This window comes from Marmota monax, unplaced genomic scaffold (assembly GCF_021218885.2).
Source record: "Marmota monax isolate L192 unplaced genomic scaffold, Marmota_monax_Labrador192_F-V1.1 WCK01_AAM20220418_F8-fsc00006, whole genome shotgun sequence".
Lineage (NCBI taxonomy): Eukaryota > Metazoa > Chordata > Mammalia > Rodentia > Sciuridae > Marmota > Marmota monax.
This window is the reverse complement of record NW_026693712.1, coordinates 12,569,937-12,584,859: the sequence shown is the minus strand read 5'-3', so window position 1 is coordinate 12,584,859 and position 14,923 is coordinate 12,569,937. Positions and strand designations below refer to the sequence as shown.

The following is a 14,923-nucleotide window of genomic DNA, read 5'->3' as shown; positions in this document are numbered from 1 at the left end:
TGCTGAACTCTGATGAACTGTCTCGGTTCGCGCACCTCGGCTGCAGCGCGGCCCACCGTCGGCTGGTGTTTGAGGAGGATGGAGAAAATCAATATGAAATGTCAGGCGAGAGGTCAGATTGAAGTTGTTTTCCCAGCTGGCAGGAGCTGGGGGCTGCGGCGGCAGCAAAACAAAGGGAGATCTGCAGCGAAGGAGAAGGCCCGCACTTTGGAAGAGTCAGGGGGAAAATGAATTTCGTTTGCTTCTTAATTAGATTAGCAGGCTCCTGGCTGGCAATTCAGGGCTCTGCTGCTGTGCGCGTGGGGTGTGGGGAGCAAGGGCTTGGCAGAGGCCTGCAGGCCACTGGCTAGCTCTTGGGTTTCTCCTGGGGACTGTCCTTTGCTTGGGGGGGCCCAGGATGGAGGCAGGAGCAGGTCCTGGGGTGTGTCCTGATAGGACTCTTGCTTCCAGGAGCCTGGATGGCTCCTCCCAGTTCTTTCCCCACATCCTGGTCTTTGGATCTCAGCTCAGCAGTGGATGCCTGTGCAGACTTATCACACCCCCTAGGAGCACCGCCTGCTTCTCTTTCCTGCCCCTTCCTACAGTTGCGATGCCATATTCTGGTGATTCTCTAAAGAATGGGTCTTTATTCCTCAGACAGGGTGGTTCATTGTATGTGTCAATCAAACGGAGCCCAGGTCTTTGGTTGGACTGTCAGGGTGTCTCCGTAAGGGTGCTCTGGATAGCTATGACATTTAAATTAATAGAGTGAGTAAAGTAATTGCCCTCCCTAACATGGATGGACCTCAGTCAGCACAAGGCTGCAATGGAACACAGAGGCTGATTTCCTGCAATTAAGAGGGAAGCCTCTGCTGACTGCCCTGGAGCCAGGACACCTTCACCCCTGCTTTGGACCTAAACTGAAACTCTGGCTTCTCCTGGGTCTTCACCCTGATGGTCTCTTGGGTGTAATTCCACCACTGGCTCTGAGTCTTCACCTTGCTGACTGCACATCTTGGGATTTGCCTTTTTTTCCTAATCAAGTGAGCCAATCCTTATAAATCTCTTTATACACACACACACACACACACACACACACACACACACACACACACTCACCTGCCCTTTTGGTCCTATTTCTCTGGAGAATCTTGACTAAGTTAGTGGGCTCTTGGAGAGAAGAAACAACCTCTGTTTTTGCTCATCATTGTGTCTCCAGAGTCTGATACAGTAACTGGCATATAGTAGGTGCTCAACAAATATTAAATAAGTGAACAATGGGCTTCACATGTCTGGCAAAAGGGAAGCAGTTCCAAGCACCTTACAACTGCAGACCTGGAACAGGGGGTTCAGGATGGATAATTGTGATATACTGACCCCAGCAGAGGTCTAGGAACTTACACCCTGACGACATCTACCTCTTGTGCACAAGCAGCCCTGTGATGCCATCCTTTAGTGCTTGTACTTTCACTTGAGGACCCTGGGGTTCAGAAGGATGAATACCTTGTCTGAGGTCCAACCCACATGACGTAACACAGTTGAACTCCTGCTGTCAAGCACTCTTGTTTGTTCCCCAAATTTTCTAAGGTCTGATCCTTTTTCCATCTTGAGCTCACTGTTTGTCAAGCACACTGCTCAGTTTATTCCCTAATATTTGGAATTTGCACAATCCTTCTGACCCCAATGTCTGGGCTAATGTCTGACTTGCTAGGCTGCAAGGACACCAAGCCATCCTGTGCCCTATCTGGTGTCCCTCCAGGTCAGCGGCCCTTCCAGTCCAGTCCTGCCTTCAGTTACCAGAGAGAAGCTGCCTCTGTGGTCATCTCATGTCACCTTCCACTCAGCGTGTCCCAAACTGACCCCTAATGTCTCACCATCTCCCAGTGCAGCTTCCCATTAGTCCTGGTTTTCATGTGGCATTTATGGGAACTGTAGGCGCACAGTTGTTTATTGACCAAGTATTTACTGACTACCTATTTATCGGCCAAGCATTGGCAATGTGATATTAGCCAGGCAGATTCAGTTCTTGTCCTCAGACAGGTTACTCTCTGGAGGGGAATGACATTGAGCCACTGATGTCACATCCATGTGTGATGAGAGCCAGCCTCTGACATCACTTGCAGCACACACAGGTATTTTAAGAGATGTTCCTTTATCCCTTCCCTTTCTTTCAATTTCCATAGCTACTGTGCTGGTCTAGGTTAGGGATTTGCCTTGATTGAAACTAAAGCAAACCCTACCAACTCTCCTACTTTTTCTTCCCAATACTGTGAATTTGTATTTTTCCATAAAACATGAATTCAATGAACTCTGCTTTCAGCTAAATGATCTCAAAGCACTCCCCACATAACAGGATCTGTGCTCACACTGGCACGCATGTCTGTATCCTTGGGGTCAAAGAGGCAGTAGGGCGTGGGGGATGCACCAGGAGTACATGAAGCCACAGGATAAATGCTGCATTTTTCAGACACCAATTTTGCTTGAAATTTAAAGGTAGGTGGATTATTAAATTGAAAACAGTTTTTTTTGGGGGGTAGATACCAGGGATTGAACTCAGGGGCACCCAGCCACTGAGCTGCACCCCCCAGCCCTGTTTTGTATTTTATTTAGAGACAGGGTCTCACTGAGTTGCTTAGTGCCCTTGCTTTTGCTAAGGCTAGCTTTGAACTTGTGATCCTTCTGCCTCAGCCTCTGAGCTGCTGGGATTACAGGAGTATGCTACTGTGCCCAGTTTGAAAGCAGATTTTGATGGGGGCAATATTCACACCTCACATGAAAGTTCAGGTACAAAAATAAGACTTAAAAGAAAATCTGTGTGGGGAGCACCTCCTCCTGGATCACTGGTCTTTGTCAGGCATTTGATGTTGGCCTTTGATGAGACGTCAGGTCCACACAGCAACCACAGAGGTGGAAAACTGGGTAATGAACACAGTAACCCTTCTTCCATAGCAGGGCTTATGGGCTGGACCTAGGGGAACTAGCTGTACTTGGAGGAAAAGTTTAAGAAGGAGGGTGTTATGGTTTGGATGTGAGGTGTCCCCCAGAATCTCATGTATGAGACAATGCAACAAGATTCAGAGGTGAAATGATTGGATTATGAGAACCTCACCCCATCAGTGAATTAATCCCCTGATGGTATTAACTGAGTGGTAACTGAAGGTAGACAGGGTATGGCTGGAGGAGGTGGGACATTGGGGGTATGACTTTGGGGTATGTATTTTGATCTGGCTGGTGAAGTCTCTCTCTCTCAGCTCTCTGATCACCATGTGAGGTGCTTTCTTCTGCCATGTTCTTCTTCCATAATGTTCTGCCTCCCCTTGAGCCCCAAAGAATGGAGTTGGCTGTCTATGGACAGAGACCTCTAAAACCGTGAGCCCCTGAATAAACTTTTCCTCCTTTAAAACTGTTCTTGTCAGGTCTTTAGTCACAACAGTGAAAAAGCTGACTAAAATAGAAGCTGACTACCATAAAGAGCCAGCATTAAGTATGTACTCAATGAATGAAAGAAAGAATACCTCAGAGCATAAACTTAAAAAAAATTTTTTTGAGGGGTGGGGTACTGGGGATTGAACTCAGGGGCACTCAACCACTGAGCCACATCCCTAGCCCTATTTTGTATTTTATTTAGAGACAGGGTCTCACTGACTTGCTTAATGCCTCACTTTTGCCAAGACTGACTTTGAACTCATGATCCTCCTGCCTCAGCCTCCTGAATTGCTGATGATACAAGCTGGTGAGAGCATAAACTTTGACTCTTATCTTCAAGGACCAACTTGCTAGGAACCAGCATCCCTATTTGACCTCATTAACTGACATCCCCTTCCCCCGAGGCTGACACTTCTTCCTGTCTAGAAGTTCCATGTCCTTAGTGACTTCAGAGTTTTGCTCATTCTGCACCCACAGTCTAAAGCCCTCTTCTTCCTGTCCGTACCGAATCAAATCCTACTTGAACTTCCACACTCAATTGTTCCACTTCTGCCATCCCCGTGAGGTCTGTCTCAATCGTCCCACCTTCCTCTGAACATCCAAACCTGAATCGTCTCCACTATCCATGTGGGTATGAAAGCACACACGGCCTTGCACATTGCCCGAGAGGTCTCCTGGGCATATCTTCTTTCCTTGGACAGATTTTAAATTCTTGAGGATAAGAGATAAGTCTTACCTTTCTGTTGTACTAGTCTGTTTTTTTCCCCCCAGTGCTGCTAGGGATTGAACCCAGGCCTTGGGCACGCTAGGCAAGCCCTCTATTACTGAGCCCCATCCCTGGCCCTGTCAGTCTTCAGAGTAGTAAGCACATCAGAGAGCCATGGCTATCACGCAGAAGCTCTGACCAAATGAATCTTGGTCTAGTCAGTGGCTCTCAACTGGGAGCAATTCCTCCACAAAGGTCTGGAGACATTTTTTTGCTGTCACAACTGAAGTGGTGGTACTGACTTCTGGTAGCTAAGGACAGGGATGCTGTTAAATCCCATAATGCATAGGACAGCCTTCTCTCCCAATGAAGAATGAGAGCCAAAATTCAACAGTGCAGTATCTTCTTCTCCTCCCCTCCTTCTCTCCTCCCCCTGGCTCCTCTTCTTCTTGGTACTGAGAATTAAACCCCGAGATGATTTATGTAATTAATCATCTTTGGTACTGGGGATTGAGCCCAGGGGTGCTTGACCACTGATCCACATCCCCAGCCATTTTAAAACATTTTATTTAGAGACAGGGTCTCACTGAGTTGATAAGTGCCTCCCTAAGTTGCTGAGACTGGCTTTGAACTTGTGATCCTCTTGCCTCAGCCTCCCAAGTCACTGGGATTATAGGCATGTGCCACTATACCTGGCCCCAGAGGTGATGTACCACTGAACTACATCCCTCGTCCTTTTTATGTCATTTATTATCTTTTTTTTTTAGTTGCAGTTGGACACAATACCTTTATTTTATTTATTTATTTTTATGTGGTGCTGAGGATCAAACCCAGGGCCTGGCACGTGCCAGGTGAGTGCTCTACCGCTGAGCTACAACCCCAGTGCCCCCTGCCCCCCTTTTTAAAATTCTGAGACAGTCTCACAAAGTTGCTGAGGCTGACCTTGAACTTATGATCCTTTTGCCTCAGCCTCTCAAGTTGCTGAGATTACCATGTCTTCTTAACGCATACCTTTGTCTCTTTATTTTTCTAGTCAGAATTCAACCTGCATCTTTCTGCCTTCTACCCAAATAACTTCTCTAAAATCTAATTTTGATCAAATTACTTCCCTGCTTGCTTTGATAGGTATTTATTGGTTTTGGCCAAAATATTCCGTTTTGTCATAGTTGTTAACACTGCCATTATGACCTGGCTCAGGCATTCCTCCTGAGCCTCTACTCTCTTCTCCTAGTCATATCAATTACTCGGCTCTTCCACAAACACGTTTTATGCCCCATGACCTTTGCACATGTGGATCTTTCTGCATTGAATGCTTTCCTCCTCGTGGGCTCATGAAAGTATACTGTTCAAAGATCAACATTAGCACAAACTCGGCATTTATTAAGCCCCTGTTCTGGGCCAGGCACTGTGCAAGGTGCTGTGAAGCCAAAGTGAATAAGATAGAATAGTCCATGTTCTCAAGGATATCTCCGCACTCTCCAGAATTTTCTTCAATGATGGAACAACCCAAATTTGCCCTAATATAGTAGCCACAATCTATGCATTGAAGCAACTGGTAAAAAAACCAAAAACAAAACAAAACCAAAAAACAAAAAAAAACCCACATGCCAACTTTTAAGACTTAGCATGAAAACAAAATGGGATATAAGATACCTCATTAGCAATTTTTAAGACATTTATCTCATTTCAGTGCCATGGCAAATGCATGAAGTGCTATCACGATTATCTTATCCATTTTATATATGAGAAAACTGGGCTTAGACAGGTTAAGGGAAGGTAGACAAAGAGGTTTTTAAGAAGGGAAGCCTGACTTGGGCTGGATTTGTGCGACTCTAGAATCCACAAGCTTACAGACAACTCCCCCTCCCCCTCCCCCTCCCCCACTGGCTCCTCCATGCAAAACCTCCGCCAGACAGCCAGCAAAAATCACCCAAAGCAGCAGGAGACAGCCATCTCCCTCCTGGTCACACTCCTCTGAAGAGAACCATCAGACCACCCCTGTCACAGAACTGCAATTGAAGATGGGGACCGTGGGAGGAGGATGGCCTTCACTCCTGACTCTGCACAGCAGAGTGGAGGGGACAGCGGCACTAGGTGGGGGGTGGCGGGTTGAGCTCTGAGCGCCTGGGCAGCTGCGTGCTATTTAGCTCAACGCCATTCGCCAGGCGTGGATTTCCTCTGCCTTCCAGGTGCCTCTACCCTGGGGAGCAGCAGCTCTTCTAGAAATGCTCCCTGCTGGCTCCAGGCCCATCCTACCTACCAGCACTGGCCGTGGGTGTCAGCCGCTCTGTCTGCTTCCATCTGGTCTTAGCCATTTGCTCTTAAGCATTCTGCTCCCAGAGAGTTGGAATCTACTTTGGTCCGTCAGTGCCCTGAAAACTTCAGGACAACCTGCGTGCTGGGCTGTACTCTAACACCCTCTCTGAAGCTTTTCTCTGCTGTCCATTAGAACTACTGGGGTTTCTAGAGTGCTGGTTCCCATAGCCTCAACCTCTCCAAGGAGCCACCAGCTCCTTGCTGAGACACCATTCTTGACTCTTGGTATATTCCTGGCCTCCCACATAGTCCAGCGGGTATTCTTAGCTCTGTTGCCAAGATTTATCTAGAAGTCTCTGCTGTTGTTCATGACCACATCACCGCCTTGTCCAGGCCACCACTTAGCGGGGCCTTTCTCTCAAAAGCAACAAGAGTTATCTCTCTCTCTCTCTCTCTCTTTTTTTTTTTTTTTTGTACTGGGTATTGAACCCAGGGGTGCTTAACCACTGAGCTACATCCCTAGCCCTTTAATCTTTTATTTAAAGACAGGGTCTCACTGAGTTGCTTAGAGCCTTGCTAAGTTGTTGAGGCTGGCTTTGAACTTGTGATCCTCTCGCCTCAGCCTCCTGAGCCGCTAGGATTACAGGTGTGTGTCATACCCAGCAAGAAAGATCTTAACACACGATTTAGATCATGCCACAATGCTACTTAAATCCCTTGCTAACAGGGGCTGGTTCTGCATCTGCATGTTTTGAACGTGAGTTTTTATCTTTACTGAAACACCAAACAGGAAGTTGACTTTCAAATCAGGCCAACACTTGGGTCTCTTTACTCCCAGTCTGTATGTAGAATGAGATAAAAGACCTTCCCTGTCCCCCCAAGCCAACACACACCGTTTCAGAACTCTGCATCCCTCCCCCACACCCCAGGTGCTACTCACACTTGGTGTGCCGGTCGCACAGAGCTGATGCCCGCATGTCGCACAGCCGGATTGTCCCTTTGCTGCTGCTGTACACAAAAGTGTTGCAGTGATGGGGGTGGAACTCAGCTGCCGTGATCACCTCTGTGAGCTCCTCCATGTTGGCTGGCTTAATGTCCACAATATCTGGCACAGACGAGTCAAGGAGGGAACCGGGAGAAGTGGGCAGAATCTCGGGGTAGGGGGATCAGCAATAGCACCATCTTACGTGAGTGTAACACAGCAGCATTTACCAGGCACCAGGTGGACCTTCCTCCTGACTCTGTTAGCAAACAAGTAGGTGCCACTGGTTTCAGGCACCTGAAAAGAGGCTCAGGGTTACCCAGTAGTTACAGGTAGCATTAGAACTCAGGTCTCTGGACTCCTGTTTCCTGACTTGTAGAAAACATCCATTCATAACCAAAGTTTCCTGCTCATGCAAGCCAAGTGGCAAAGACTTGATTTCCTTTACATAATAGTAGTTAAGAAACTAGTCCCAAAAATTCTAATTTATTTGACTCCTTACTCAGACTTCTGGGCTAATGAGTTGTATCTAGAATAGACTGCAAATCCTCTTTCACGACATTCCTGAGACCTTGTTTACTACCACGTGGATAATAATAGCTGCTACTATTTATTGAGCACCCACTATAGGTCATTCACTGTGCAAAGCATATCATGTACTTTATCTCACTTAATCCTTGCAAAACTTTTTAATTGACATATTTCTTACACTCGTTTTTCAGGAGTGGAAATGGAGGCTCTGAGTATATAAAATAACTTGCCTCCAGGATACCTGGCCAGTGAGTGACAACACCAGGACTTCATTCCAGTATAAAAATCTGAGCTGTTTCGTAGTTATGCAACATTCTCTCATTTAAGATACACAGACCTTCCAGTCTCCCCAAACTGTGATTTGCTTTAGAGATTGGGTGGGAGTTTAAATATCAGAAGGCATTTATACATGTTGGGTGAGATCTAGGCTCCATGAAACACACTCTTTAGTTTTATCATCTGGGTTTTTTTTTTTTTTTTTTACACCCCTCAATATTTTTCTTCTCGATCAAGAATTATTTTCTCTCTACTTTTTTAAGACCTCATTCCTGTTATGTTGGAATGAAACATTTAGCCTTCTGCTTAAGAAGGTGATTCAATGGAGACAAACACTTCTGGAGGGTATCCAGCATGCGTGAAGGAATGGGTTTGTACAGATCCCTTCACACCCCTATCAAGGGCTTGGGTGACACCTAGCTGGGGCTGAGGTTCTGAAGACTGATGCATTGACCTCCTACAAGGGTTCTGGCCCTGTGATATGGATCCCGTTACCCATCCAAGCTGACTAAAATGATTCCCACTTTTCCCAGATTCCACCACTCCCGATTTTGTCCCCATCTATTTATCATCAGATAATATTTTTTTTAGTTGTAGATGGACACAATATCTTTATTCTATTTATTTATTTATTTTTTTGTGGTGCTGAGGATCAAACCCAGTGCCTCATGCATGCCAGGGAAACACTCAACCACTGAGCTACAACCCCAGCCCCAGGTAATATTTTTTTACTTAACATTGTTTTCTTCATCTTTAAATGGGCTCACTCTATCCCTGAGCCACAATCCCAGCCCTCAGTGGGCTTGCTTTTTCTCAATTTCATCTAAGTAGTAATCCAACGTTCATAAAGTTACGAGTTCCATGAGCTGGTTTATATTTAATAAAACACATAAAAATAAATGTATAACAATTACAGTGAAACCATGCATGAGCCAGGAGTGTCCATACTGCATTCTGGAAAGTAATGCACTGAATCAACAAGCAGTAATGTGATACAGACCATCCTAGGAAGGGATGAGAGTCAGCTCTGCTTTTCATTTTAAGCAAGGAGCACAGTCCCCATCTTAGAGTCAAGACAGGACAAGCAAATGTGCCGATACTTTTAGTCCCAACAAAGTAGTCCCCTACTGTCAATGTCACCTGTGTTGCTCTGAGAATGACTCCAACATGCAATTTGTTGTAACAATGGCTTTTTGTTTTGGCTGTGCCTCCTCCCCTTCAATGATCTCCTCTACTTCCTGTTGCATCCTTTCTAAAATTAGTTTGAGACTTGAGTTAACATTACATTTTGCTACAGTTTCCCCTGCCAAACCCAGATGCAAAAATTACCAGGGTGTCCAGGGCATGTGGGTCTCCTGGATTCACAAACTACTACCTTTTAACTCAACTATTTCTACCAGAGTCATAAATATTACTGCAATTAGTACATGCTCCTGGGAGCAAAAGCCTGCGCTGTTCAGAGGAGGCTGCAGGGGGTGGCTCTGATGTCCTCTTAGCCACCTTGACCCATGCCTTAACCTCCGTGGCCAGAACATGGCACAGGGTAAAGCAGAGGACAGTGTTCAGCTGCTGTCAGATTTCATTGCCCTCCAGAAGGATCCTTGATACCCTACAGCACCAGTGAGCATGTTTCTCTTTTTCCAAAATAGGGAAAGAAAATCTGGTGTCTGCTTTCTCAACCTCTCCCAGCAGTGCTCCAAAACAAGCTGAACTGGAAGGCTCTGCGCTGTGGAGGAAGGGTAGGTGCTACAGCCACCTAAAAATAAAGCCCCAAAGTCAGAATGTGTGAAAACAAAGTGCTGAAGCACACCCATGACACCGACAACGTCCCTCCACTCCAGGGGCACTCTCATGGGGATGTGCCTACCGAATCTGATTAGGTCATGCTTCTGGGTCCTTCCTTCCACACATCCTGAACCACCAGGCCTGCCCTCACCCACCCTTCATCCCCCAGCCTTCTGGGCTCTTCTCTCCCTTCCAGGCCTGAGACTCCCTTTTGACTTATTGGGTTGGATTCTCTGGAGCTCAGGGCATAAACCATGATCTACATACCCCTTCTCCCTTCTTTTTTTTTTTTTTTTTTTTTTTTTTAAACAACCACAATGTTAAAGATAAGGCAGAAGATCATAACCAGGGGTCTACATACCACATTTTGGAAAGTAATACATTGAATCAACCAGCAGGAACTTGATAGAGAGGTCTATCAGGTGAGGTCTACCAGGTGCTGGGCCTGCCCCACGCTAAACACCACGTACGCTGTCTTACTTGTCTCCCATCCTGGCCACACGTGGTCACAACTATCAACAGCCCCATTTTATAGCTGAGCAAAGATAAGACTAAGCTAAATCATTAAGGTCATGTTAGTCATAGGGGGCAGAGCTGGGCTTTCAGCCCAAGTTTGTGAGACTCAGGAGCCTGAGTTTTAGACTACAATGTCACTCTGCCTCCCTGTTGAGTGGCCTTCCCAAGCATCTGACCCTCTTGAGTCAGTACCTGGCTCATTGGGAAGGCAGATCCATCTCTTCTGCTTTAGGCCCATCACTTATCATTTTGGTGTCATTTCTCAAAACCAGAAGTTTTATGTTCTATAATAATAATTATTTTTTGAACCAGAAATTGAACAAAAACCTGACAAGGATGTCCTGACTTATTTTTTAATGGAGGGCTTGGTGAGTTCTAGAAGCATGAGAGTCTAGTTGTCAGAAATTCAAATGGCTCCTGGGGAAGGGAGAAGGAAATTCCACACTGCATCCCTGGAACCCAGGCCTTTCCCGTGACGCTACTGCAAAGGCAGACATGTGTTGTCAGCATGGGTTGTTTCGCCCTTTGTGTTGGGACTGGGGGAGAAAGGAGGCGAGCAATGCCTGGCTCCCTGTATGATCTGGAATGATGCATTCTGACAGTCAATTTTCTCCTCTTATCCTTTGGAGTGCTCTATCCAAATTATTTCCCTGTTGTCCCAAAGAACTAAATGGCAAAGGCAAAACACAGCATTGGATTCACAGCTAATATAAAGCCTAGACAGCCAACAGATTGCTATTAAATTAACCCTGGGGCTTGACAGATATGTTCTTTCTGACCCCGACTGCTTATGGCACTCCTTATTAATGCTAAACCCAGGCAAATTGCCTCTGCTAACAAAAGGGGTTAATCTGGCTCTCTGCTGGGACTCTGGAGGCAGCTCTGAGGACAGGAGGGGGCACAGCCAGCTTGGTAGCTGAGCTCCATGCTTGGAAGGCAGAAGGCGGGAAGGTGAGGGCACTGCTGTGCCAGGCAGTAGCCTAAGGCATCATTTAAAATAATAATTGAAGACACTGGGAGGTCACCCCTTCAGGGATCTGCTTCCAACAAATAAGAAGCCAGAGCCATAAATTACATCAGTGGTGGGGAGAGGGAAAGGAAAGGATCACAACAGGGTGGTAGGGGAGTGTGAGGCCATTCACAAGTTATTTCCTTAATCCAAGTTAAGGAAATCCAAGCTTTCCACAGTCCAGTACCAAAAAAAAAAAAAAAAAAAAAGTCTACTGCACCATTATAAAATAAAAAGACTGACAGCCATCTAAATCAATATACAGAAATAAGGAAGTGATTAAGGAAACATTTATCTTTTTAAATTGTTTTGACAGTGAAATTTCCAAGCCTGTAAAAAAAAAACAAAACACTGTATGCAGAATTCTAACTCAAGTGTTATCATACTGCAATTTGAACTTACACTCTAAAAATGCTGACCTACAAGGCAAGTCGCTGAAATGCTGGTGACTGTTTTATCAGGGAAGTTCTATGAATTATTACTTTTTAAATTGCCAGCACCATTTCCACATGTTCTTTAATGAAGCAGTATCTTAGGATGGAGAATGAATTAAGACACTTCTATGATTTTATAATATATATATATATATATATATATATATATATATATATATATATATATGAGATTTTAGGTGAGGAAAGTTTGGTACAAAGCTAGGTACAGTCTGAGCACAGCCACATTTAAAAAAAAATTCATACTGAAAGCCAGAGACAGGGAAAAAATAGAGCTCTGTCTTGTAGGGAGATTAGATCCTGAAGTCAGCATGTAAGTTACCTTTTAGTCCCAGGGCTCTGTTAATTCACTCATCCGACACATAGAATATTTCTGAAGAATCCACAACCTGCTAACACTTTTCTGGGCATAGGGGATATGGCAGTGACCAAAGCAGGCTGAAATACTTCTGCTCTATGGAGTCTCTATTTTTGGGGGGAATGTGGTCAATAAGCAAGGTAAATAAATGTGACATACAGGATATTTCAGGATATTTGACAGATACAACTGCTAAGCAGAAAAAATAAAGCAGGGGACAGAGAAAGCATGTGTGGTTGTGTGAGGGTGGACATCTGCGTGTTTGCATCCCAGACTGAATAGAAGGAAAGTTCATGAGTAAATCTAGAGTTTGAATTTTTTAACTTTTCCCTCATATGGTCAAATTAGCTAGCATTAAGTTTAAATTGTGATGCAAATATATCATATATACAGCAAAACTAGTGGTGAGGTTATTGATTATTTAATTTCATTTTTCTAAAATCTCTACAATTAATGATACTATTAAACAAAAAAATTAAAAAAAGTAAAAAATAAATAGTAGTTTCCCTGGCTGACTCTTTTATGAAAGTTGACAGCAGAAGCCTCCTCTCTATGGGTAAAGTCGAAGACAATATTGTGATTAATATTATGATTGCAGTAAAATGAGGCTGCAAATAAGGAGTGCAGTTTTGATCTCATTCCATTTTGCTGAGAGAACTTGGGAAAGTCATTTTATCCCTCTGGGTTTCAATTGCTTTGCCTTTAAATGAATAGAATCCTATCAAAAGCCTCTAAAAATTTCAATTATCAAGTGGGATAATGGAGAAAAGTTAAGTGGTTTTCCTGTTGTACTAAATTCCATTTCCTGAAGGAAGAACTCATTTCTCCAGGGAGAGTGTTTATCCATATCAGCTTTGTAGGCTGCTGCAGGAGCTGCCCTCACCTTTTTGAGATAGGGTCTATAAGCTCCTAGGCTGGCCTCCAGCTTGTGATCCTCCTGCCTCAGCCTTCAGAGTTGCTGGGATTACAGGTGTGTGCCACCTGGCGAGGTCTTTTCTCTTTACCAAGATGGGAATTTAATCTTTGAATCTTGAGCAATGATTGCAAAGTATCCAGATTTGAGCATCTGAAAGGAATATGTTGCTTGATAAGCACCAGAGATCTCAAAGGAGGACTCCAAGGAGTATTGTCCTCTTAAGGGCTTATCAAAAGCCAATGTGCAAATACAAATGTGGGGTGTCTGCCGACTGCTTGGCTCAGTCTGAGGGTCTGATGGACAGACATGATGCCATGTTAAACACATAGTGCGTTTCAGAAGACACTGGGCTGAGACGCCCTACATGACTGGGGGAGCGCTTAAAGTCCCCTAAGCCATAAACTTTCCTACGCATGTAGGACAGAGAGCCTGAAATTCTACCTTTAGAAAAACATTTCCAAATGCAAGGCCTGCTCATTTGTTTGCCCACCTGCTTTACTGCATGTGCCCAAGCCTTTGCACATGCCAGGCAAGGGCTCTGCCACCGAGTGCCACCCCCAGCCCTCAGATGTCCCATTCATTCTGAAGCATTGAGTTCACTTCCACCCTACAAATTATATATCTGAATAATTCAGATAGTATAACATAGATTTTACTGTAAATTGGAATAATAGAGGCCTGAATTTTAATCCCCAATTTTGGAACTAGTTATATCATCTTGAATGATTTTAACCCTATTAACTCATGTGCAAACAAAGGAAGAAGACTGCAGGTGGTGTTATGGTACCTGGCACATACCCAACACTTAGTAAAGGCTCAAAAAAATTGTTAGAGTCCCCTTTCCTAGTATGGTCACATGTTTGTCTCCTTCTGTCCCTACCCTCAACTCTGATGACTCTGTGATATGTTCACTTGGTTAGGCTCAGCTACAATCCTTGAGCTTCCCTTTCCCGTTTCAGATTAGGTTGGGCTACAAGGGATATTCTCTGGAGAGTCAGAAGGAAGTGGCCATCTTGCAGCATACGTACATCTCACTGTCATTCAACTCACTCACCTAGGTGCTGCTGTGAGGGGATTCTGCAGATGAGATGTGATCAGTTGTTAACCAAAAGGGAGGCCATTCTGGGTGGGCCTGACCTACTCAGCTGGAAGGCATTTAGCAGGAGGCGTGGGCCTTCCATAAGGGCTGCTGAGTCTGCAGTTGCTCTTCCTTCTCCTTAAGCCTTCCTTCCTGGCTGCCATTTCAAGACTTGGGGGTTCCAGCCTGCTTGTGATTGTTGCTTCCTCACATCCTATCCTGCGGCCCTTGAATGATTGAAATGAAATGGCTTGGCTGGCCACACAATTGCCGGGCAAAGCTGCGGGTGTAGGTCCATCACACTCCCTGTCTCCTTCCCTTTCTCTCGTTTTCATTCTCTGGGTGCACACTCCTCTCTAGTTCTGCCTCTTGGACTGAAGTCTGATTGCCACTCTGCATTACTGGGCCATGACTTCGGGGCTTTAGTAGTTTTATTTTTCACGTCATCTCCAGTTCACATAACAAATAGCCAGCAAATGCCGATAGCTTTTACTTTACTTCATTCTTGGGACTTAGCAGCTTTCTCTAGGCAATTTTTTTTTTTAATGCAGAAAAGCAAAGTAGATTGACAGACCAAGTTGCCAGGCCTGTGTAGTGTGAATTATTTAGCTTGTGGTTTTCTTAGGAGAGAACAGTATCCAGGCAACATGGCA

The 14,923-nt window shown here is 45.0% G+C and overlaps 1 protein-coding gene across 9 annotated transcripts in view; it reads right to left on the bottom strand.

Annotated features, from left to right (window-relative positions):
* The window catches only part of Ppp2r2b (protein phosphatase 2 regulatory subunit Bbeta), a 434,540-nt gene that overhangs the window by 37,419 nt on the left and 382,198 nt on the right, over nucleotides 1–14,923 (bottom strand). For all 9 annotated transcript variants that reach the window (XM_058584247.1, XM_058584241.1, XM_058584242.1 and 6 more), the window contains one exon: nucleotides 7,308–7,472. In XM_058584247.1, the coding sequence (XP_058440230.1) occupies nucleotides 7,308–7,472 (165 nt within the window). The remainder of the gene's footprint in view (nucleotides 1–7,307; nucleotides 7,473–14,923) is intronic.